At 39.6% G+C, this 26,674-nt stretch overlaps 2 protein-coding genes across 3 annotated transcripts in view; one reads left to right on the top strand and one right to left on the bottom strand.

Annotated features, from left to right (window-relative positions):
* The window catches only part of hcn2b (hyperpolarization activated cyclic nucleotide-gated potassium channel 2b), a 44,893-nt gene extending 20,372 nt beyond the window's left edge, over positions 1-24,521 (top strand). The window contains exons 5-9 of one of the 2 annotated variants that reach the window (XR_006054302.1): positions 8,080-8,226; positions 8,533-8,773; positions 11,748-11,912; positions 17,304-19,469; positions 19,631-24,521. Coding sequence is in view for 1 of the 2 variants with exons in the window: in XM_005920735.3 (XP_005920797.1) it covers positions 8,080-8,226; positions 8,533-8,773; positions 11,748-11,912; positions 17,304-18,268 (1,518 nt within the window). In the remaining variant the exon portion in view is untranslated. Of the gene's footprint in view, positions 1-8,079; positions 8,227-8,532; positions 8,774-11,747; positions 11,913-17,303 lie in introns of both variants that reach the window. The other variant, XM_005920735.3, reaches the window with a different exon arrangement.
* Positions 9,716-26,674, bottom strand: part of polrmt (polymerase (RNA) mitochondrial (DNA directed)) — a 71,088-nt gene continuing 54,129 nt past the window's right edge. Inside the window, exon 22 of the transcript XR_006054301.1 lies at positions 9,716-9,730. The gene's annotated coding sequence lies outside the window, so the exon portion shown is untranslated. The remainder of the gene's footprint in view (positions 9,731-26,674) is intronic.

The raw sequence follows: 26,674 nt of genomic DNA, 5'->3' as shown, positions 1-26,674 counted from the left end.
AGAGGCCATAACGCACACCTCTCTGTTTGGCAAAAACCAAACATAGCATATCAAACATTAAAAAAACAAGTGCAGCTATGGCCTAGACCTCAGCCAGATTGAAATGCTGTGGTAGAGAGCTGCACAAAAATGAATGCTCACAAACCTAGATAAAAGTTGGGTACAATTCCTCCACAATGATCCTGAGTCACGGCTGCTTCTGCATTTTAGCTCAGTGCTTTGTTAAATAAATAATGATATGGTGAAACATATTGCATGTTTTTGTTCATCTCATTTATTTCCTTTTAAGACGTGGTAAGCACTGTCTGCACATTTATCTTTAGGAGACAAAAACATTAAAGCAACACTGCTATGAAACTGACCCTTAGTGATTTTGCCACTAGCTACATCTGGACTGCCCTGTACCTCCTATCAGCCCGAGCCAGTTGCAACATTAGCACAATGCCAACAATTGTTTTAAAGCTACTTACTGAAGCAAGCAGATATAGTTTGCTAAAAGTAGTGATAAAACATTTAAATACTTAAGAGAGAGGTTAGAGCTTTAAAACAGGTAAACACTGCTCACATAATCCATAAAACTACTTATAGATATAAATATTGGTTGAAATACTGTTCATCTGACAGGGATATGCTGTAAAGAAAGAAAACATTGGGAAGCACTGATGACCACTTTCCCATTAACACAACATCCCCCTCTTATCTCACACTTACTGTCTCTATTTATGATCCAAATTATAAACAGACCAATAATCAAACAATATATGTCAGCTCGGATAAAAGCAGAAAAATGCCAGCATGTCAAACTCCATCCCACAGTAAACAGATCCACATCTCTCTTTGGGCAGTGCATGCAAACAGGAGAAGATGCTTAGTGCGGAAGTTATGACATTTCTGTCTTGACACAGCATGCAAGCGCTAACTGTTGACTTTGTGTTATGTCAATACAAGTTCATGCTGTTGCTAGCATTTAGACTATCCTACAAAAAGAATCTGTTTTGTCAGCTTGACGAGTTCCAGCTCATAGCTCTGTCTCCAGCCTGTTATCTCTTGGCAGGACGTATTATGAACCGCTGTGATGCACTGTTTAGTTCAGTGGTTAATGATGAACAAACAGTCACGAATGACTGGATGTTGGATAAGTTGGCTCGGTCCAGCCTTGCACTGTTTAGCTGTGCTGTTTATTATTTCACTGTTCTGCATCATGGAAGAATTGTGGATCTGAAAGATGGCAGGAATTGAAGCTACAGACGTCACAGCATTAATAAAACACAGAAACATATAACTGACACAAAGCAGACTGCAGCATGGAGTCAGACTCTCATTTCCCCTTTCTGTTTTTTTCCCCCAGTATCTCTTGAGTTGCTGTTAGAGAAAGGGCTGTAATCTGTGTTTAATGCAAGATGGCCTTATTTAGATTTATGGTATTAATGAAAAAACAGCCCAACTGAAACCCAGTCACAATAAAGTAGCATGTATATGTCTACCAAATAAGCTCAGTAAAGGGTGAAAAAAGTTTAAGGTGGTCGAAGATGTGTTGAGGTACAAATGGGAGTGGTGTAGTACTGATTCCAGGTAGCAATAAGGCAAAAAAAATGCAAAGCAAATTCAATTGAAATCACCTTTCTGGCTTTTTGCTAACAGACAAACATGGGCAGAATCAACATAACCTCCTTTGAAGAGGTAGTATAATGACAACAAAAATGAGAAACGTTGAAAATAACAATTGCCCAAATGTAGTTCACAAAATTCATAACAAGCAAGCAGAAAGGGCAAAAATTAAATAATGAAAAGACAAATGAATAAAGAATAAAATGCAGCTGGGAAATAAAAATAGAAAACATGATCAAAAGGAAAAACAACTCTGTGAAATGAAATTAGATTTTTTTTTTTTTTTAAATGCATGGGTAAGCATCGCAAGGTTAAAAGTTGGCAAGATCAAAAGGCAATCACATAAAAGCAAGTCTACGGGAGTGTATTTTGAGAAGTGGATTTAAAAGATGGTGCTGAATTAGTGATGGATTTCTTTGAGTGGGGCAGTCTACAGATCTAAGGTTGCTGGGTGCAAATGGCAACTACAAAGTACCTTTAATGATAACCGCTCACAGCAAAGACTGGATCCAGAGAGCCATTGCTTCTGTCAGGATGTTTGAATTCAATTTTTAAAACATTAATTTTGGTTTAAATTTAGTGTATCTGCCTATTTCTTTTCATAACTTCACTGAGGTGAACTTCTGGCCACGTGACAGTCACATGATGATAGTCCGTCATGTGTTTGCAGTACGCAGTATGCAATACAAACTCCCCATTTAATCATTTTAACATAAAAAAAAGGATCTAACTCTTGGGATGAACCAATGTTGTGTCTACACATAACAGACAGCTTAGCAAAGAATTAACTAGATGCATCTGGAGGGCGAGGTCAGGGGAGAAGTACAACAGTCATCTGTAAAACACGGTGGAGGCCATATCATGTTTGGGGGCTGCATTTCATCTAGAGGCTTTAGAGATATTGTCAATGTAACTCTGAATGCGCAAATGTACCATCTTTCTTTGATCCACCATGCATTCCCGTCTGGAATATGCCTACTGTGCCTTCATTTTCTCAAACACACTACCAGTGTTGTAAAGTCATACACAATGGAACACTATCAGTCATGGACTGGCCTTCCAGGAGCCCAGACTTCAACTTTATAGAAATAACGTGGGATCATGACAGAGAACGGAACAAAAGGCAGCCAACATCCTAAGAGCTTTTAGACTGTGTTGAAGAATAAAGGTGGTCAAACCAAACATGGACTTTCATGTTTGTTATAAGAATTGCGCAAACCAAATACTGTATTTGTGTTTGCTTATATTTCAATGTATCACTGGACTCACTGACCATTGTTCTTGCAAAATATAACAATATGGGGGGTTGCTCAAGACCTCCGAACAATGGTGTCTCATTCTTTTACAGATATTTGCTGTTATTTTAGAGAGAAAATAGTAGAATATAAATATTTTAGAACATGTTTTAATTTTTTATTTAATTGTTAGATGATATTCTTTTGACTTTTACAGTGTCAAATATCATGAAGTGTTCTTTTGGTGCTTGGACCCTGGATCTTTGAAAACCCTCTTCCCGTCTTCATGCTTCCATCTCTCCCCTGTTTTATGTGTCCATTCGCCCTTGACTGTTGGGCAATACACCATCTGGTAGCGGACACCGCACATGGACAGAGGGCATTAGCCCTTATGTAACTGTACTCCCTCTCCTCCTACCCCATCACTTCCTCCCCTAAAGAGCCACGGAGCAGTGTGTCCAAACAGTGGTGAGAGGAGGAAGATGTGACCCCTGGGGACTCACATGATGAGCAGAGATGCACTTGGCCTTAACACATCAAACAGCGACTTCAAGAACTACTCACTTTATAACCTAGACAATCACTTGAGTCCTGACCTGGACAACTTGGGACCCATCTCTTGCATGTGATAGATCAGATCTACATCATCTGAAGTTTGACCCCCAAAAATATTTTTACTTTGCATCCACTTACTTGCCCTTTGTGGAGCTCACAGACACTTCTCAAGGCTTAAAGTGAGAAATGCCAGACTCTTGTTTGCAGTTGACGCTCATTATCGAATGTTTGGCTAAACAGCGACTTCTGCTGGTTCCGTGTTAAAGTCTTTCTGTAATCAGTTAAACATCCATGAATACACCTAAACTTGTGTAAAAACCCATGAAGGCGGTGCGAATCTGTGTCAAAATGTAAATTATATCCTTTGATATAATCATGTGTAATCCTCCTTTGTTAGTCTTATGTGCCATTAAGAAATCAGTGTTATCGGTGTAATTTTTGAAATATGTTAAAATCTATTACTATAGTAACAGTAATAACGATAATAACCCATGGGTCTGTCTCCACTCTTCAGTCAAAAGCTAAAAGGGTACAGCTGAAATTGACTTAGGTTTTATAGACTTAGAACAGCTCACACACAGACAGATATAAGACCGTCACATCTCATGCCATGACTCTCAGTGACATGGCCCATTAATACGAGCACCAATTCAATTTCTCCTTTCCCTCTGTGGCAGCTTACAGTGACAGCCATGCATCATGCTTGCAACTAGGGCTTTATGGCCAATCAAAAAAAAATAGAAAATCTGTGCAACTTCTGCAGCTATGACCTCCAGACTCTGACTTAATTTTATAAAAAAAAAAATACTTTGCTTCATACAAGTCCTACAGAAGAACCTGATTTCAGTGTCATCTTTCTCCTTGGGCACACTTTGTAAATTTAGAGTCCATTATTAGTACAATTCAGAAGCATATCATCTGCACCTGACGTGGATGTATTTGTTTGTACAATCAAAGGCAATTACAATGATGAAAGAGCAATCTTTAAACAGATGCACAGCTATATTTAGGGAAACTATAAATACACACAAGAAGTTGAATAAGGGATAAAAAAGAAAAAGAAAAAGGTAAAACTGACAGAGACATGCAAGGAAAGTGATTAACAAAGTAAAATATACATCAGAGCACAGGTAGGTAAACAGGGTGAAGAAAGCCGGGAAGCTATGTATTAACACAAAGAAACAAAGGAAGTGATCAGGCAAAATAAAACTGAAAAATTATGATGATCTTTGCTTGAGACTTGAAAACAAAACAAGCCCTGTTGTATTCAATTTTTTTTAAAACTTGCTCTCTTAAGTGGGAGGTATTACATTTGTAAGTGTGCATTAGCTGGATGTGGCTATGAACTTGGATTTTCATACACCTTCTATTGTCTCTGTTATCCAGCATGATTGACAGCATTAACCGAGTTCAAACAACAGCCACCGGCCATCTTTCCCCTTTGTTCTTTTGCATTTCCACAACATCATTTCCTAATATATCCTCATGAGAGACCATCAATTGTTTCTTCTTCACTTATAAACATCTTTTTCTTCAAGCATGAGGCCTTTTGAACATCACTCCTGTCCTGCTAACTTTGACTGACGTAGTCACTAATCTGAGTCTAATGCTGCGAAAATCAGAAAGGCAGTAAAGCTCGGCTTCTTCACCAACCAATTTCAAGTAGTAGGAGAACGAGGAAGCAAGCTCGCGAGAAAGTTGTCATTCTAGTTTAATTGAAGCTGTCACATACTGAATCACTGGGCAGGCAACACTTAATTGGAGCCTTCCCGTTTATCCCTGCGCTTGACTGAGTGAGTCAGATATTATGGAAGTTGGCTGAATCTTTATTGTTACTGACACATGGTGAACGGGAAGGGATTTGTCAAGTTAAACCGTTTTTTTTTTTAAATCAGGTTCGTGAAGGGCACATTCATTTTGCAGGAATCCCCCTTCATTATGTATATACGATACCATTTTGTCGTTGTTTGGATTATGTGTTGACTTTCAGCATATGCTCAAAATCTGAGCAGATGGCTGAGGAAGACAACCTGTAAGGTTTCATTTAGTACTGGCCTTTCATGCTAAATTAACCAAGACCCAAGGCAATTAATTAAGACTGAATGAGATGGAGATTAAAATTAGTTTACATAAGAAAGAGGAGGAAGCATTAAATTGTTTTTGCAGGTGTAATTTCATTATGTCGTTCATTAAAGCGGGCGATCTACTCAAGACATGGCATATATTTTATCATGTACCTATGTAAGGTAATTCATTACTATATGTATGTACATGTATCTATTTGTGGAGTACCTGCATCGCAGAACAGTATAATACCAGACAGTTACAAGGAAAGAGAATGAAAGAGTATTAGGGAACTCTGAAATAATAAACAGAAATATTGTGAATGGATTATAGCAGATGGAGCGGATTTAGAACAGTCCAACTGCCTCCAGAACTTTATTATGTTTTCCTGAAAACAGGACCAAAGGTGACTCCTTTCTGCCATTGTTGCAATTCTTACATAAAGCCACGTTTTTTTTGTCGTTGTTGTTGTTTTTGTCAAATCCACTCATCACTTTATATTTGGGGAGAAAACAGTTAAATAATGTCATACTGCGACAGCTAGTACAGTAGGTGTTGCATAAAGTATCTTGTGATTTGCTGTGACACCCATGCCACCAGGGTCAAGCCTGCGTTTTAGTCACAAAGCCATATGTCACTTCACAATGTGGCAAAATGTAATTTCCTGGAGAGCAAGCCATCCTTCCCAATGCATGTGTCTTTGACCACTACAAGCAAGGTCACTGTGAGTGCCCCCGCTGCTGACCCTCCATACATGCTGTGTCCTTTAAATCTAACTGTGAGCGTCAGGCTAGAATCTACTACTCATTCCACTGACAGTTTATTCTAGGTGTGACTCACAGTGTTTATTACACAAAGTTGGGAGGGAAAGAGAGAGGGGCCTTATGTAACATTAAGCAACCCCATCCACAGGGCCATACTCTCTTTAGCCAGTATTGATTACAGTTCTAGAGCAACTTTTCTGTGAGATTCATTAATATTATTCTCCACTTTTATGATTTTCTTTGAGTCTTTTTTTCTCCCTTTTTGTGTGTGCATGTTGCATCTTTATGCATCATTTTGTGTTGGTGTGCCTGCTGATATAACAGGAAGTGAAGTGCACTGCACTGGTTTCATGGCTAATCTTATCGGCTCATTTTTCAAAATCACATGGTCACATTTTCGCCCTCAGGGTGTTAATAGCGTGTGTAGTGTAGAGATTTACATATTTTTATACAGGAAGGAGGGAAGAGAGATCTGTTATTAGATACATTTTAATATATTTTTTATTTGCTAGATCAGTTAAACTTCAGAATAATGTGTATTCATGGGCTGGAGACACATTTCTTATCTTTTACATTTCAAATATGCAAACATATTCATTACTCAAGCTTCTCATTCATCATAGTATTAGACTTGTACTTTAGTTATATCTTTGATCAAGAGTAAAGATGATTTACTAGGAAAAGCACATATAGATAAACACTTTTAACATTTTTAACTGGATGTTTCGACTTTTTACCTTCTCTGATGCAATGAGTGCTAAGCTGGGGGGATTTCAGTTTCTTTCATTCCCACCATTCTCAACAGCTGGTATGTGAAACTCCATGGGATCATGGATATTTGTGATATAAATAAGTAAAGCCAATCCAAAAACTGTCTGTGTACAGTGAATAACATGCCTTTCAATTTCACATTATAGGAAAAGCTATACAGTAGGTCCAGCAGCTTCTGTTTTCACAGGGAATCCAGGCATTAAATGTGTTACAGAGCAACAAAGTGGACATTCAGGCTGCATTTGTTTCAGACAAGCATTGCAGTGCCGAATACGCGATGGTGTGAATCAGTGGGTTCAATTTGACTCTACAGTGAACAAACACGATGTGCCAAAGCCAACCTCTGTTTTCACGTGATTATTTCTAGCCACATAATTACATATTAATCAAGCAAAGGTGACAAACATCTTCCTTTCTCTAAATAGAAACTCTTTCCACTCAAATGCCCAGTTCCACTTAATTATTTACCTATTTCCCCTCAGTCTTCACAGATCATGGAAGATTTGTTTCACGTTTTTTTTCTTCATGAAAAATGAAATGCACAACAACAAAACACAATTCCTTTGTGAAAACCTTGATAGTATTTTCTGTAAATTTGTCATTTAAAAAAAAGCATTTGTGAAAGCAACATCACTAGACAGAGAGAGAGAGAGAGAGAAACTGGCTTTAGTTGGCATGTATGATCACAGCGTCCTTCTTCTCTGAACACATCAGAGCGGGAGGAATCCTCATGGGCTTTACAGAGCTGTCATGTTTCCTTAACTACTTCATCACAATTTTCTTCCCATGGCTACCAGGTATAAATAGGTCATAGGATCCCTGTGTGTGCAGCGCTGTACATCTCAGTTGCTTTATTGGTCATGCACACCTGAAGCTGATGGGGACAGTCAAAGAAACAGTCTTTTGAGAATGGTCTTTCCAGCTGCTGCAACTTCTGTATCAAGGCCGTGGTGATTCTTTAAAGTCGGACGTACTTCGCAAAGTGTCAAAATTAACAAGAAAGTTGCTGAATCCTGTTTTCATTGATTTATGCTTCTGTTCATTCTCATTAATATTCTCCTATGCCTCTCTCCATCTTCCAGTACAAACAAGTGGAGCAGTACATGTCATTCCACAAACTCCCAGCCGACTTCCGACAGAAAATCCATGACTACTATGAGCACCGATACCAGGGCAAGATGTTTGATGAAGAGAGCATCCTGGAGGAGCTTAATGAGCCTCTGCGCGAGGTATGAAAAAAAAAAAATCCCATACATTTTCTGTGATGTACTCACTCACCCGTGAATACACACATGCCTCCACAGATGAAATAAGATGGAATAAATTCAATAAAATAGTCATTTATCCTTGTTTCATCTGAAAAATGTAACCCCGTGTTTAAAATCGATTACTTCCAGCCTTCTCTGTATGTATTTAGTTATAAAATGGTCTAATTCAGACAGCTATCACCAAACCCGTGTTTGTATCTTTAACTGTAAATCCCTGTGCTAAAAATCTGCGCAGATTAACCAGTTGTATCTCCCGTTGCCATTTAGGAAATTGTCAACTTCAACTGCCGTAAGCTGGTGGCCTCCATGCCGCTGTTTGCCAACGCAGATCCCAACTTTGTGACAGCCATGCTGACCAAACTGAGATTTGAAGTATTTCAGCCTGGAGACTACATCATCAGAGAGGGGACAATTGGCAAGAAGATGTACTTCATTCAGCACGGGGTGGTGAGCGTCCTGACCAAAGGAAGCATTGGCATGAAGCTGATGGATGGCTCCTATTTTGGAGGTATGTAACTACTCAGTAATCTACTCAGTTCTATTCATTTCTGTTCTTCTATGGATTATTTACACCTTACTTCCCACTAGAATCCACTGCAGCAGGGATGTAAAACTCATTTTACATCATGGGCCACCTAAAACTCACTTTGATCTTAAGTAGGCCAAAGCAGCAAAACTCCCCTTTCTGTCTGTGTAAAGATAATTCATTACAAATGTAATCTCATTTAATGTGCAATTTCAACAGTAAATCTCAGTTTTCCTACACGATAAAGAAATGCTGCTGTAGCAAATGACAGAAATCAGTCGGCACAAAAATTAAATATGTAAAATTACAGAGAATGTTTTGCCTAGAAAAGGCAGTGAGCTTTGTAGTTTAATTGGTATTGTTTATCTATTATTCAATTACTTTGGTGTAGTGTGAATAACAATGTCTTTATCAGTAGGAAATACTGTAAAACCTATGAAAATACAGTTAAAAGTCCAAAATCTCTGCTCTCTTTCACATTTTCCAAAGCTGTCCAATGGGCCTGATTGGCGTCTTTGTCAGGCCATTTCTGGTCCCTGGGCCTTGTGTTTGACAGCCCCACACTTCAGTAATATCACAGATGTGTGTGTTACTTTTGCAGTTTGCAGATAAACAAAAAACTACCCCAATGTTTTATTTGGACTTCTTGTTCAGCCTTACGGCGACTTCTGTCCCACTTTCCCGGGTTGTTGTTCCTCTGTGGCTGTTTAGAAGCATGTGGTGCTACTATTGCCACGCATAAACCCACACACACACACCAACATACACTTTTTAGGTCCTGTAGCGTGACTCTTTGGGCTGCATTTTTAACATCCGATGCCCTCTGCAGAAGCTCTGTCCACTCACAGTTTCGTTGATGTGCCAGCTGCCCAGAGCACTGTTGTAGTGACATGACTGCACAGCACGCACATGCACACATCCATTCACACACACACACACCTAATTAATAACACCTAATTAGCACAGCAGAATGAAGATGATGGGGCCATTTATAATGTCAGACATCGAGTGTTTGAAGTCATGCCTGCGACCAGGGAGGAAATCACAGGTCTCCATGCACACAGCTAGCAGTGAGCTAAGAACCGAGGGGACAACAAGGTTTAACTTCCAGTGGGGTGTGTATGTGTGGTAAAATCTCTGAATAAGTCAGTAGCACTAAGTAGATGGTGATGTCACCATCACCAACCAGCTAATGCACGAAGTGTTTTTTGATTGGATTTACCTGCTTTTAAATTTTAGTATCCGACTTAACCTTAGCCACTGGTAGATTTTCTAACATTAAGGAACCTTTTCGTGGATTTTCTCCTTTCCACACCACACTACATTTTGTACAGTTATCACACACAGATGGAGTAGATTGCACTTTGAGGAACGGTTTTTCCTCTTTTACCCCTATTCCCTTTCCATAAAGTCCACAGTGAATACAGCCAAACATAACCTCATAATCATCATCTGTATTACACAGTGTGTGAGCAGATCCTGTGGACAAGCAGTTTGTTACTCAGATTCTTCTGGTGTCCCAACAAAATCCCAGGGGAACGGGTTAATTCCTGTCAACACATCAGAAAATGAAGCCGTAAATAAGAGAATTTGCAGATATTACATTAACTGAAACAGGAAACAGAGCTGGTTATGCCACAGAAACGGGTTACAATGATCATGATCCAAAATTGAAGCAAAGATCCAAATTGCCACAGTTCACATTAACCATCCAGCCTTTCTCTGTTCTTTCAGTATATTTAAGGATGGCAGTTTCCCCGTCTACAAGCCACAAATGGTCACCCAGTGGTTTGGAAACCCTTTTAATTCAGTGGCAGCAATTTCATTGGTATTATTATCCTCTGTCTGCACTTCCCAGTAGACACTATTGATGCTACCAGTATCTAAATGGCTGCGTTTTGTGTAAACAGGGATATTCCAATTTCAAGAGAGCTTTCTGAACATGATGCCTTTTCCTACAATTCTAACAAAAGTGGATTTCAAGCCAGTATGAAAAGAAGCTTATGCTAACGGAGAATCTAATGGACTGTATATATTATAAAAATGTGTATATACACATATGTGTGCTAATTAGTCCTCAATAACAAAGTATTAAAATACTTGAATTTCATTCAACCAGCAGACAGGTATCAGCTACAGCTACCTGTGTCTGCCACACCTGTTACTGTAAGCTTTAAGACTTCACAAACTGACAGGTAACAAAAAATATATAATTTTTAAAAATTACTCATCGAACACACCAAAACTATTTTTCTACAAGGGTGTAAACACAGATGTTATTGCTGTCTGGTAGTGGATTTAACAGATACACATGGAAATATAATTATTCTTCATTAGAAAGTAGATAAAATAAAGTGCGACTTCCTTGGATTGCTCTGAGTTTGTGAGAAACCTCATATAAACAAACAGGAACAGTCCAGTGCAGTGCCTGCTCTTAATGGAGTATCCTGGTGCCCCCACGCTCCCTTCCCCCTTCCCCAGAGAGTCAGAGGAGGTCAACCTTGCAGGGAAAGGAAAAGGAGGGAATATGGTTGTCAAGACAACAGTCAGCTCCAGCCAATAAAAGGAAAAAGTAATAGAGAAGAAGATACTAAAGAAGGGAAGGGAAACAACTGAATGCAATGGAGCACATCTATATATATGCTATACACTGCTGTCAGTGTAGTGCTAGTGAATGAGGAAATACCTAGGGTTACATTCAGCGGGTCATGCTGATGACACACAGCCTTTGTTCTGAGCACACATTTTCTTAAGCCCAGGAGTTTTCCACAGCCTGTGCGGAAACATAACAGAACATTTTAACATTTAATGTACTGTAACAGTGTTTTGGCTGAGCGTCGCACTGCTTAACAGACCTCTTACTCATAGCATTTCTCTTCTTTTCTCTATTGCTGTCTAACACTGAAATCTGTGGGTTTGCCATTTTCTGTTCTGACCGTATCTCTCACCCCTCCAGAGATCTGCCTGCTGACCCGTGGCAGACGGACAGCCAGTGTGCGTGCGGACACCTACTGTCGCCTGTATTCTCTCTCTGTGGACAATTTCAATGAGGTACTGGAGGAGTACCCCATGATGAGGAGGGCTTTTGAGACAGTTGCCATTGACAGATTGGACAGGATAGGTAAGAAGACTGCCATTATGTTCAATATAGATTTGGGTAGTCTCCTGTAGGTGTTTTACTATGATGTGATTAAAAGTTTAGAAATTTAAAACAAAAGCCAAAAGATTAAAAAGATATTTAAGACCACAGCTTTCAGATACTATTCATCTGTTGTAGATAGCTTTTTAAGGCTTACCACTTCTTCCTTTTTTTGTCCTCCATTTGTCCACTTTTCTCAATTTTTTAAGAACATCCTGCACACCAATCAAAGCTTTCAGCTCATAGCTCTTGGGGAATCACCTTGTTAAGAATTTGGAACAAATTATGTGTTTTTGTGAACGGCTGCTGATAACACAATGTCTAAAGATATAATTTAAAACTGGTTCTTTGCTAAGCTGCTACTTGAGTTAGGAGGCCTTTTATGCTCGAATGATTCAGTGTTAAATGGTTCAGCAAACCAAAAAAGAACAATCCTCTGACAATGGTCAGGTACATGGACAAGACTGAAAATGATAGAAAATGAAAAAGACCTTTAGAAACGGTAGAGAATAAGTATTCAAAGATCACTTTTAAAAATGCAAAAAGGTCAGTTTTTTGGAAGCAAAATTTAAATAAATTAAGGGTGTTGTAAGGCTTTTGTGCAGTACTGCAGCACTCAGGCTCCTCATTCCAATATCGTCTCTTAAATTTATGCAGAAACATGCTAGGCTACAATAAAGAAAAGAGAAAGAATGTGCGAAAGAACAATAAACAGTAAAAATGTATTTATTCTGACATGATTTATGAACAGAGATATGAACAGAGATTTAGTTTTGGATAATTATGCCTCAGTGATAAAAGCCACGTGCATTGCTGTCTTCATAAGCTTATGAGTCATTCACTAGATGAAATGAAGCATAAGGAAAACATACTCATTCATTACTGTGATGTCTCTGTCAAAACACTGCACGGTCTGACAGCTGGGATGTAGTCTATGAATGATCCTAACAAGGGCTGTGTGCGGTGTACGGCTCAGGAAAGAAATCAAAGGTGAATATGTATCTTTGTATGTTATTAGGTTCCTTAAGCTCAGTTGTTTTAGTGCAGTTTAACTCTTTTGGTAGATATTTGCCATTTTGGGAAGAAAAGCAAAGCCAGTTAAAACTTTTACTTTACTTGAAATGCATAATTCTGATTTTTTTTCCAGCGATTGTTCAGTAGCCTCAGTCTGGAGTGAATGTATATAAAACAAATATTAAACAAAAACACACAAAGATGTGCTCATGAATGCTGATTGACAGTTTATATTTTCCTTCACATTAAAAACAACTTTCCGTCTCCCGTCATGCCCCCCAAGGTCAGCTAATGTTACATCCCTCATCACATGACCACACCTCATATGTTCACGAGGCCCTGAATCTGCCACCTGCCAGCTGTTGCCATAGCAGCCAGTTTCCACACATGAGCAGACTTCAGTCAGGCAACTCACATATTTAAAGAGAGGCTTGGATTGTCTGCTTCAAGACCAAACCTCCAATCATACTTGATGCATACTAGTCACTAATGATGAGCTCTTTTAATTGGCTTTCTCAACAGTCTTTCTCAGAAGAAAACAAGTGGATCAAAGACACAGAGATCTATAAAAAGGTGCCTTAAGAACATAAGAGTCTAAATAAAAGACACATGCTTTGTTGGTTAAATAGCTTTCATGATTAAATAAATCTTTAAGCTTAATTGTCTTCAGTAGTTATGTATTGTTTTCTGTGCGGGCATTTATGACTAGAAGTTTGAATGAGGAATGCTGATTCAGCCATCCGTGCATTTTAATGACAACAGTGTTTGACCTGTGTGGGCCATTAATGGACATAGAGACACTTGTGTGACCTTCTGTGTATGTGTCATTATTTTCTACTAATCAATGGCTAGTAAAAGAAACTCTAGGTGTTACTTGGCAATGGTATTGCTGTGGAAACAGTGACGTATTATCCGTGCTTTATCTCTGAACCACAAATGAGGGTGGTCCAACTTGCAGTACCAACTTCTTCAAAACCATGATAATCCCCAACCAAGTTTGCACTTTAGAGGATGCAATCAGATGGTTGTATGCCTTTTCCTCTTTTTATTGTCATCCATCGCTGCTATTTATGATGCACATTTGATGAGCAGAGCCTGGCACTACAGCTTGGCCAGTTTACAAGCACCCAAGGAGGATGTATGACAAGAAACACCACCATATCTATGAGAAATTCCATCTCTCAATGGCTCAGTCACACTAGAGAAAAAACATGGTAGCAACCTCCTTGTGACTTGGACAAATTGGTGGTTCCCTGGTGAATCCATTGAATTATTTTTTTTTGATTTGGCAACTGATTACAAGTACTGTGGAATACACAACTCTTCTATGGGTCTTTTTCCAATGTAATGTTGCACTTAAATTGCTGTCTTAGAATAAGTACATTACTGTCTGTGGAGGAATTCTACGATCTATGAGGTTCTGACTGGTATGTAAGTAGTTGATGTAAATGTACCTTTAATGTCAGTTTTCTGTCAATCTGCCAGTTTATCACAGTTCAACCTGTTCATCTGTTTGATGTCATTCAATCACAAACTGATAGCTGACTGACTCGGTCTTATTGCTGTTTTATTGCCAGTCTCGATGCACCAAAGTAGCTTTGAAGATCGCAATAGGATTGCGAGTAGATGCAGACCTGATCCCCTTCAATGCAACCATTTCAAAGGCAGCTAGATCACACATTCATTGCACACTGATACAATAATTTTGTGTGATGCAGAGTTCTCCAACTGCTGTTTTCCCTAAGAGAATTTCCAAGGATGCAAGCCAACAAATATGCATTCCTTTGTCTCCTCTTTCCAAGCCTCCAAACACCTCAGAGAGTAGCTCTGTGTTATCAGCAGATAAAATCCCCATAAAAGTCAGTGGGAGGAGGAGGAGTTCAACACAGAGCTGGAATAAAGCAACAGTACTTACCAGGAACACCCACACTTTTGATTAATTTTCTCCAAGCCTTCTGATTTTTTGTGTGTCTATATAAAAGCTAAATTGAATCATACATTTCCAGGGCCACACATGTTACAGCGTTTCCCCCTTTTCTGATTGTTGGCATTATCAGGAGAATCCCATCTGTGGGAAAATCTTGCTTGATACACAGAATCAAGCAAAACTGCTGACGTTTAAATATGATCAACCTGTATAGATGTGTTTGCACACTCTAGTGCAGATTTTCATAATCACACTGTAATTCCACTATTAAACTCCCAAGCTGTGAGTGTTTTTATTCCACACATGCAGCAAATGTATCATGCTGGTGAAGCACAAGTCACCAAATCATCATCAGCCTTCCCCTCATGTTCTCCTTCTGGCTTAGCAGCTGGTTGTGGTAGAATAATAATCTTTGTTTGTGATGTACAGTAGATCTCAGGCTTTGCACTTACAAATAACCTAGCTCTGAAGTCAGCTTTCCAGGCTGCCATCCGCACTGGTGAATCAAGCTGACAATACTACAGTTTCCATATGAACACACAAACCTCTCTACATGCTGTGCTCTGCTGTGAGTCCCTTTTTGTTACCAGGGCACAACAGATGTTGGGTCATCTGGATTTTGCTAGGAAGGCTGCCAACATCTTGTCTTTGGTCTCAACATGTCCAATCCCTGAAGCAACACATCACAGTGTCCATCTTTTTCTCTCATACTTCATTGCCTCCTGTTTTAACAGTATCTAATGCTCACCTGCAATGAACCTTCTACTCTAAATCTGACATATTGAGGATTTGTTCACCTGATCTCACCGTTAGTTGCCTTCTCCTCACATGTAAGCCACTGGTTAGAGTGAATAGGTGTTAGTGTTAGAGAGAGAGAGCCTGTTTACTGACTATCAGCCTATCTGGGCCTCACATCAGAGGGAAGGCACTCAGCAGGTATCATACACAATAGTCTCTAACACAGTCATCTTACTTGCCTGACAGCAGTGGGTTTGAACTTGTGCGATCCCATTATTCTCTTCTCTGCAGTACTACTGTGACCCAGGATGGCCCTCAGCTGAAATGCACACCTGCTTTCACCTGAATTACTCTGTCTTAGTTTTATCTGTGCAGACAGTTTTTTCAGGACTAAGTGGGATTCTGCGGTTCACTCCTCAGTGGCATACATCATAATGCCTCGTACAAATCTGCCTTTATAATCCCAGCTGGTTTACTGTTTTACTTTTGAGTGCTTTCAAGAGGTTTTGCTATAAGAAGCAGTGCATTTCTGTGAGTCATTTACAGTCTGAGATCACATAAACCAGCTTAATATTTTAAAGCATTATGACCACCACATGAATTTATAACACACAACTGAATTAAGGAATGAACTGGTGCATGCTAGGATGGTTTCTAAGTCATTGATTCATGCCCTGTGCATTCCATGTTACTGTAGATCAGAGTGCATATACTGTATTTTTCTGTCCTTGGTGTGTCCTCTCTCCTTGGCGCATTTATGAAATAATGTGGACAAACTGCAGTTTTTAGTGTCGGATTCATCACGTGACTGTTTTTTACTTCACCAAGTGTATGCTTCTGCTAAGAAAATAGATCACACATCACTTGTTCAAGTGCGTGTTTTTGGCCACCGCACTCACAGCTGAGATGATGATGGGGAAAAGCCTCAAGTCGGCTGTGCAACTGCTTCTGAAATTGGGGCCACTCATCCAGCATTGCATCCAGCTGTGCTTTGAGCTGGCAAGGCTGGATTCAGTGCTTTGCTGGCAGCTCAGGTTCTCTCTTTTTTTTCACATAAAAATCAGAGGTTGGCTTCCTGATTTGGATGTGGTCTGTTAGCATCTGCCAGCAAACACAAGGCGAGACTCCCCATGCCATATAAACTGGGACACAGACCTTTTCCTCAGATGGTTTCACTAATCTCTCGTTTGCAGTTTATGATGCTTGCGACCATCAAATTTAGCAATAAAGGCATCAGTTGGTGCTGTTTACTGATAACCTGTTAAATTAGCAGTTGCAATAGCCGTCAATTAGCTGCACATATACGTTAGAAATACGTTGAAGTAAATAGTGTTTTCTCCTGTAGGGCTAATATATTGTCAGTGAAATGCTCCCTCTTACATCATATGCACTGAGGTCACTGCAGAAATAATGGTTGCCTGCACCTCTGCATTACCCTACAGCAGGCAGAGGGTGTTTCTGTGTCTGCGTGTCCATCAGTCTTGGATTGCTTGTTTGCAAAAAATGGATACAGGCAGTATATTTGTTTATATCAGTATATATGTGTAAATTAAGCTTTTTTCTGTTTAGCATATTATTAACAAATTGTAAGGTATGGAAATATAGCATTAAAGTCTGTTTTGTTTTTTCTTTAATTTTTTGCATTGTTTCTATTTGCTATAGCAACACTTCTTCCTTTTTCCATGTCTTTACAGGCAAGAAGAACTCGATCCTGATGCACAAAGTTCAGCATGATCTCAACTCAGGTGTTTTCAACAATCGTGAGAACGAGATGATCCAGGAGATAGTTAAATATGATCGGGAGATGGTTCAACAGGTGGATGTGCCACGCCCACGGGCCATGTCCATGACGCCTCCACTGACCGGTGGGATCTTTACGCCTCCAAGTTCCTCTGCCCACAATTCAGCAGTTGCCACTCTCCAGCAGGCTGTAGCCATGAATTTTTGTGCTCCGATGCAAGGAAACTCTGTGGGATTGGGTAACCTGCAGTCTCCCAGGATGATGAGGAGATTTCAGGTGATGCAAAGTGTATCGAGCCCTGTCTCAGCCTCTCCACTTCAGTCTCAACTCCTTGTTTCTGGTGCCTTTCCTCCGGTCCTGTCCAGCCCCCCTGTCCAAAGCCCACTAGCAGTCGGTGGGCGATCATTCCAGTATGGATCCAGTGCCCTGGCTGGTCCCACCTCAGGCTCACAGCTTTCTCTAGTCCAGCAGCACATAGCCAGCCCCGTGCACAGGCCCAGCACACATAAGAGCACCCATTCTTTGCAAATGGGAAGTCTGAGCCAAGATGCCAGGGCACTGTCAGCTTCTCAGCCTTCACTGCCTCACGAGATGGGACAACCAGCTGTCCCTAGTCCACCCCAATCTACACGAGTCTCTTCTACTTCCATCGAGCCCCCTCACACCCCACTGGGTCACACAGGCATCCGGAGCGCCATACCACACAGGGTGGTTCTCCCACACCAGATGTCTGTTGGGGCCTTTCCTGTAGCATCCCTCCCTGGTTCTGTTCATGGTTTTCCACCTGTTGCAGGGGTAGCAGTAGGAGGAGTGGGAACTGGTCTGGGAGAATCGGGACTCCCCAAGAAGGACTCTTTAGTGAGCCTTCCTGAGACAGACCACATCAAAGTCAAATCCAGGCTATCCTCAAACTTGTGAACCTGATTAAAAACACTTGGAGAGTGACTCAACAAGGATCTTGACTACAGGAACATGGGGAGATTTCTGTTATCTCTCCTACAGTTCCTCTTCTCTTTATTCCAGTTTGACTATCCGATCGTATGAATGTCGAATGAGATGCAGCAGGGAGAATCTGATAGGCGACCGTTCTAATATAATAAAGTCAGTATGGTGACTTTTAAAATTGCAGCACTCAGATGTTTCTACTCACAGAAGTACTAGTTGCACAGATTGGTAATGGTACAGTAGTGTTTTTAATTCACAACATAATCCACAACACATGGGAAATTTGCTTCACTACCCCTTCCTTCACCTCATTTTATGCAAACTTGGGGTTGGATGAGAGTTAAAGAGATTCAGGGATGTGCTTAAAGTATCAGAAGTTGGCACTTTAGTGGGATCTTATTGCTATATTTGAGCAGATTTTCCCAGTAGGTTGGCTGCAAAAGGCCAAATTTATAAGAACAACACTACACAATATTAATGATGATATTTCAAAGTATACAGTCTAAAAGCAGTCTACTTATCAGATCTTATTAGTCTGATTTATAAAGTATAAATCAGACTAATAAGATCTGATAGCCCTTAACTCAGATAAATAAGTCCCAGATCACAGACAGTTAATATCCTCAATGCTGAAATTACGATTGTATTGTTTCTTCAAGCCAAGCCACTGATTTCTACAGTATATGTCTGCCTGTTTGTTTTATTTAAAGCTGCATTAATCACTGTACTTTAAATTAGCACTGACTCTAATCAGGTGTTTTTTTAACACCTGCAAGTTTGTTGTACTGTTCAGTCTTTTTCCAGCAAATGATTAATATTGAAGTGACCTGCACAGCATCAACAACAGAGACAAATTCAGCAACAAGCTGTTGAATAATGTTTTAATGACCTTGTTGAGACCAAAACAGAGTTAACCAGCATCCCAGTAAAAAAGAACTGTGATGCAATAATATGTAGTGTAATACTGCTCATGTGAGCAACGTTCTAAGGTAAGTGACGTCAGACTTTTGCCCTAAAGTAGCTACAAACTGATTCATGCAGCTTTAAGTAGATCATAAAGACGCGTAAATATATAATTCCTTTTAATTACATATATATGGCCTCTGATGGAGGACCTGAGCTTGACGAACACACACATCATCCCCTGGAGTGCAGGTTTATGGACTAAAGTCATGTAAGTGGTAATATCCCATAATTGTGAAAATGTTCTGTTTAACCTTACAAATTGTAATTCACTGCCAGCCAAGTAAAATAAATTTTATAGTTAAAATGTAAATTCCCTCATCAAAATGTAAATTCATTCTTTTCCTAACCCCTAATCTCACTTTTCTTTAGTTGCAGTTTGGGCCATGTGTCACTACGCCAAAGTCAATTCACACCGATAATGAAACTCCCGCGAAGCTCAATGCCGCTGCTGATGCTACGGTTTTGGTCCACAGCCAAGGACCGTGCCGATACTTTGCAGGATGTATATTGCAGTGTGCCTCTGTCATTAAGGCTTCAATAAGAGGTCATGGAATACTGGCAATTTGTGTCCAAAAGCATTAGGAAGGGAACCTTTTCTCCTGGACCTGCTATTCTATTCACCTCATCTCACTAATGCCTGAACCATTACTGGGTAATGAGTGTGGAAATTGGAATCCCCCGGGTCTGTTTGGACTGTTATTGTTCTCGTTCAATTGGATTTCATTATACAGTGCCAATAATGAGTTCCTCTCCTATGATCATTTTGCATTTTCATTTTGTTTAGTTTCAGTTCAGGCGTTGTTATCCACCTTGAGAGTTCTGAATGGGACAAAGTTGAAGGTTTATAAGTATTTTTGTATCGTGTTTTTGAGGTCTGTTGTGCTTTTGTTTTATCCCCAAATTATGCCCTGTGGAACCTATTTAGCTACTCCAAAATAATTAATAGAGGCTTGTTATGAGAATGGTATTTTGCTGAACTTCACATTGTTTCCTGGAGGCACTCTGTTAGGACAGGAAATGCATTTGTGACTAAATTAGTTTTTAGATATTTTTACTCTAGTGGAAAGCACACAGTAAAGGATGATGGTGTAACAGAGAAAGAGAGTAAACCAGACTGAGTCAATACCTTTACTCATATCACAAGATATTACTAGCTCAGTTTTAATAATTATAAATAAACCCCATGTTTTAATTAAGTGTGGAAATAGTGAAACCAAAGTTCCAACGATTGCAATTCTTTTGTATGCAAACCTCACAGTGATTTAGCATAAAAATCAGGCAACACTCATTCAGTCCTATTGTCTGAAAGTGATGTTTATCACATGAAGCAATAACTGTTTGAAATGGAGTGAATGACCACTGTATGCAGAAGATGTTCTGCCCTTGAGGTGTTAACGAAGATGCAATATTTCATATTTTAGACTGCGCTCCCAAACTTTACTGAGAATTTGTTGAACATCTGTCTTTGAAAACAGATACGTTTAAACCGCGCTTACTGTCCACTCAAACTAACTTGACAGACATGGTATTTCTATGTGTAAACATAGTGTGCACCAGACTATTAATTAATGTAACTTAGTTTACTGTAAATGTAGATCTGCTATAAAAAAAAAAAAAAAACAGATGAAGAAAATGTTTGAAAAAAAAAAGAATCTCTTTGTAATCTCTGACAGAATGCATATTATCATCTGGTATGAACTGATATTACTTGAAAATAATAATTAAAAGAGAGAAAAGCTGTTTGTATTACAGAGGATGTATCGCTTGTTTTTCTACAGTTACCACACAGAGTTTGTATATACTCACGTGCCAGTTGCTGTGGGGTCTGCATGGTTTCTTCTACTGTTCTACTGTTCTACACCCCAGTCAACTTGCAAAGCCTGGTTCTTTTACCAGCGCATTTTGGGGTTATTTTTTCCCTGATGAGTCAATAGTGTGCTCCCCTCAATCCTGTAAATGCACTTTTTCTTCTTCTGCAACTTTACAAACATATTTAGTGTTATGTAAATGTTACAAAAACTCAGCTGTTCGGTTTTTCAGTACACGCTCAAGGCTTTGGTAAGTCAGCTGTGCTTACACACACATGCACGCTCAGACACGGCAGTGGAAACGGCAACAGAAGCATCTGTATTTGCTTCTTTTTGTGCTTTCTTCATAGAGCCTCGTTTTTCTTAGCTTCAGTGCTTCTCTGACGCTAAACTACAGTATCTACCATTCCAGTTTTTATTTCTCTGAGGTCATCAATAGGAGGAATGCGTGGGGATTCAGGGTGTTTAAAATGTTTACCTACAAGGGCTATTCATAACAACCGAGCGACGATATGATTTTGTGTCATCGACATTATGATAGATGTACAATTATGCGAACGAGTTTGGATTATTTCACTCTTACTGACCAATAAGCAACTAGAAGGTAAAAATATATGATGCAAATTTTATACTGGCTGTTTCTGTGTTTTATGGGATTTGGTGTGACATGATTCGGTTTCTATTTATTATTTCTTTCCTTGTTGTCAGATCCCTGACTTGTGAGTCTAACAACCTTCCATATTAGTGACTCGGTACAAAGCCAATACTTACAGCCAATCAATACCTTAAATCTACAGACAAATGTAGACAACCTCTTTTCTGGGAAACTCCCTCGAAGCAAGCCGACAATCTCCAGCCGTCACTTTAAGAAAAATCAACAGTGCAGTGCAGGCGTTTCTGAGTCAGGGACCTGAAGTTCTTTTATTGAGCCACTCTGCAGTTGTCATGTGTCCTAACATGTACTGTGCATACCTAGTGCCTAGCAAATATGGTAGTTTCCACATACATATACTATATTCTTTGTGTGTGGCTGTAAAAATGCGAGCTCCTCAGAATGCAAACGTCACTGTTACATATATCCCACCACAGAGTTAAACCAATAAATTGTATTTGACTACAGTATGATTCCACTGCCTCATGTTTAGGTTATTTATTTTAGATTAGCATGTTAGAAAAGCACAAACATGCAAAGAGTCAATAATTTTGCGTTATAATAGAATCAGAGCTTCTTAATACAGTAAAAGCAGATGATTGTCTCTGCTCGCTGTAGGTCTTGAAGGTATTTTTTCATTTATCAGAGCTGTTATTGATTTTTACATCTAAAACACTGCAATAGTTTTTCTGCGAATTTAAACGCCTTTCTCTAGTTTCTCTTCCTCTGTAGCTTTTATTTTAAAACACAACTGGTTAAGATTTCTCTTCAGAAATGTGATGTTTATTAGTCCTTTTTGCGCCACTCAACCTAGTCCTTTCCTTCTGAGCATTTGGGAAGTATCAATAATTTACATGAACCTTGGGGTTATTGATTCCTGCTGCACTTCTGGTCTGAAAAATTCATGATTAATCCAGGTTGTATGTGGAAGTAGGCATGTACCAAATTACCACAGATGCATCTCGCATGTACAGGGATCTTAACGTTTTTCCCAAGAAATCTGTCCAGAAGATCCTGTAACAAAAACTTTACGTTGAAAGTAAAGTTATTATTTACAATTCAAATAAAGGTTATCACCTACATATAGGGGTGTTTTAACAGATTTAATATGCATCTTATTCTGCTTTTCTAGCTGATTTAGCAGAAAACCTTCTAGAAAACAGAAAGCGATCATCAAAAATCTTTTGCTCAGTCATATAGTGAATATTAGACTTCAGCTTACTTGTGGTTTTGGTGGCATTCTGAGCGTTTTGACCATGGGCTGGAAGAGGCACATTTACTTGTGCAAATATTTATTTAATTATGCAAGATATCATTCAGCATGAAGGATTTATTCCACACAATGCTTGTGCTGAGGTGTGCTCCCCTTTGGTAGTCTCGATTAAAAGGCAGATTCATTAACATCAATAAATGCTACCTGTCTAATATATTGTTTTTCCATCTACAGTGTTTGACTTCCACTGAACTACAAATGTGTTTCTGATACAAATATACATTAGAAGACTGTGTTTAATATAAATGCTCTCACAGCTCGTGTGGGGATCTCCTAAGAGGGACTTAAGCAGTTGGTAAGGAAAGCTTACCCAGCTGTTCTACGTGACCTTTCCCTGCAAGTCTCTGATCTAGATAAACACCTGGGACAGGAATAACAAGTCTCATTATGCAATGTAATTATTGTAATTAATCATAGACAACAATAATGTTAACAGGTCAATGTCAATTAGAGTTGAAGTCTCAGTTGTGTGCATTCTTGGTTCCACGAGCTAAAGGTTGCAAAGGATCAAGGGAGCGTGTAATGTAAGTAATCACTGGCAAACGTACTTGGACAAGATACTAACACAAAATGAAAACCTACTGTCAGGTTAAAGAAACCAGTTTGAGAGGAGCTCTGGGACATGGTGAATTATACTAACAGGAGTGCTGCACAGTGTAGTCTTCTGCTGCTGTGGCCCATCAGCTTCAGAGTTTGATGTGTGGTTTGTTCAGGTATGCTCTTCTACATACTTTGGTTGTAGTGGGCACTTGAGTTATTTTTTACTTCTTATGAAGCAGTTTGACCTTTTTCTTCTGAAATTTGGCATCAACAAGCCATTATTATCCAAATAAGTCTCTTAAAGCACCTTTCTTCATCATTCTGTTGCTCACTTTGAACTGCAGCACATTATCCAATCCATGTCTATATGACTAAACACACTGAGTTTGTGCCATGTGATTCACTGATACATTTTCAATGTGATTGTATCATCAGTATGCCAATATGCCTCGTTTTGTTTTTGCTGCAGGATGAATTTTTACACACAGCGCTCCATAAAAACAGCAGGGAGCAAGGCCAAAAATGCAAAGTCAGCTGCAACAGACATCCAGCACATGGAAGGTGGAAATATATTTAAGTCAAATTGTATGATTAGTGGGCACAGAAGAGTTGTATGTGATCAAACTGAAGAATCATAAAATATTCAGTTGTTTAAAGTAAGTATGTAAATAAAATAATGAATTTGTGTCTTACTTTTTCATATTTTTTTGCAGACAAAATATTCTAAAATTCTAAATGAGTAATCTAAACCATTTTGAAAACCTTCAAAAACTCTCAAGCACAGAAATCACAAAAGTTTCCACTTCTTGACGTCCTTGTTCAGACATTTTTGGAGTGCCATTTCAAAAGCCACAGTTTTCCCTGCAGTGTTGAGACAGATGGTCTCCAAAGGGGGAATTTAATAGACTTCACACTTATTGTGTGAGTTTGCCACTTAGAGGTTGACATGCAGATGATTACAGAAGCCTCGGAGGGTTTACTTCTTTCCATCTGAAATTTAAAGGAAAATTGATGTTTGTTAATCATGCATCAGCACCAGTCAGCCAGACTAAAGGTCAGACCAACTAATACTAATATACCTGACACACACTTGCCAACACTGTACCACCCGTCTTCTAAACACCAGAGCACCCAGCCCCCGTCCCTGCAGTGCCTTCTGCTTCCTCTCCCCTGCTATCATAGAGTTACGACCCTGTTTGCTCCCACAAGGGCTGTCTGTACAGTGTGCTCCCCTGCCAGTGCTGCTGAGTGCTGGGAGATAGACGAGGAGAGCCCAGGAGCCTGGCAAGGAAATCAAAGTCCTCTCGGCAAAAGTGAGTGGTGCGGCTATCGAAGAGTGGCTTCCAGTTCTGGCATGTCTCACAGATAGCGACCAACACTTCTGTGGTGTCTCCTCTCTGATGATGCTGCAGCTAGAATAAAGAGCTTAGTAAAAGCCCTCCACTGATGTCTGATGGTGCTTCTACATTCAGTGACATACAGTACATTCAAGGTAGGCCGTGATAAATATTCGAAGTTTTTGGATTTAAGATTTTTTGAATAATTAATGTATTATTGCTTCTTTGCATATATCTTAATTCTATTTCTGGCCATGGTGGGTTGGAGACTATGCCAGAATGCTTAGAGTGTGAGACAGGGGAACACCCCACATATGCCCTCACTTTATCACAGCTCTAATGTAGCCAGTCACTTTCACACTTATCACCAATTTAGAGTCCCCACTTAACTCTAATCTACTGTAGCTGGACTGCCAACAGAAAGCAGACCTCAGCGACTCCTTACATTCACAAATACCCTTCCCGTTTCCATAACATTTGTGAAACTGCCTAAAATATAATTAAAAACAGAATACAGTGATTTACACCTTCATGTAAATGAATGAAATAAGCATCCTAAGCATTCAGCATCTGGTTAAAGCATTATAACAAACCAGATTTGTATTAGATGGAGGTTCTGAGACTTGCTAGCGGAGGTTTGATTATTAAAAAGTGACTATAAAATAAGGCGCTTAAAGAATCTTGTTTCATGTACATTAAAAGACATCTTAAAGATTATGCTCTACCTTTTAATCTCTCTAGAGAGGCCTTCACGTGAAGGGTTTGTCAAACATCTGCCCCAACATCTGCTCGTAATACATATATTCTCTTATGCAGGCTTGTAATGGAAGCTACCTGACTATTTCTTGCTTCAAGCCTTGCTCCATTAGTGCAGGTTTGACCAGCGAAGCTCAAAGGATCTAACAGCAAACATCCAGGGAATCACCTCAGAGACAACACGACAGGCCCATCAAGCCACACGTCAGCTGTAATATCATCTTCAATATCCTGTGCACTCCCTTAGCCAAAGTCATCCACAGTTCTGGCAAACAGCACACCTCCTCCCAACAAAAACAGATGTCTGTTCCTTGACCTCCCCCCCTCTACAGTAACTTGCTAACAGGTTCCACCATTTTTAGTGTTGTAGAGTAATACCTTTAAAGCTTATACTATAGTCAGACATCCCACGCAGGCATCTGGTATGCGGCGCTCATTCATGACCACTCCTTGGTGCAGAGCTGAGGTCAAGTAACACTTTTTGTCAGGCAGTCGTGTTGTGAAACATGATACGTATTAAGTATGTGTGATCCTAAGAGCACTTTACAGGAGAGAGCTCCGTCCTTGAAGCCCAGTTGGGGAAAAAAAAAAAAATCAAAGGAAAGGAGAGGCAGCTCGGGGCTAATGTCTGCTGAATAGAGACCTTTGCTTGGTGTGCATCAGGTTAAGATTAAAGTCAAAATCATAGCTTTCTTTATTAATCAATAAAAAACATGACCGTTAAATCAGAATCACAGAATTGTGTAAAAGTCTTGAAGCAGTTCATTGAATACGTGTGCAAAAATGCTTGGAAATGCTGAGCATAAGTTAAGTTTGTACAAGCTTGAAAGCCAACATTTTGGATGACCATCAATTCTGACGAGTTCTCTAACGCCACTGAGTGAAATGCCAAAACCACGACAGAGCAGCCACATTGTTTTACAGATCGCTGCGGCACTCACTGTTGTGCATCTGTCCTTACCTTCTTATACTCTGACAGACGTGTTGTCGCTGACTTTCAGTCCAGTTCTTTGGCATAGCTCAGCCTTTTCCCCCCAATTTCTCTTC

Source organism: Haplochromis burtoni, unplaced genomic scaffold, assembly GCF_018398535.1.
Source record: "Haplochromis burtoni strain Fernald_Lab_line unplaced genomic scaffold, NCSU_Asbu1 Contig_42, whole genome shotgun sequence".
NCBI classification, from domain to species: Eukaryota; Metazoa; Chordata; class Actinopteri; order Cichliformes; family Cichlidae; genus Haplochromis; species Haplochromis burtoni.
Note: the sequence above shows the minus strand (reverse complement) of the source record. Positions and strands in the feature narration are given on the sequence as shown.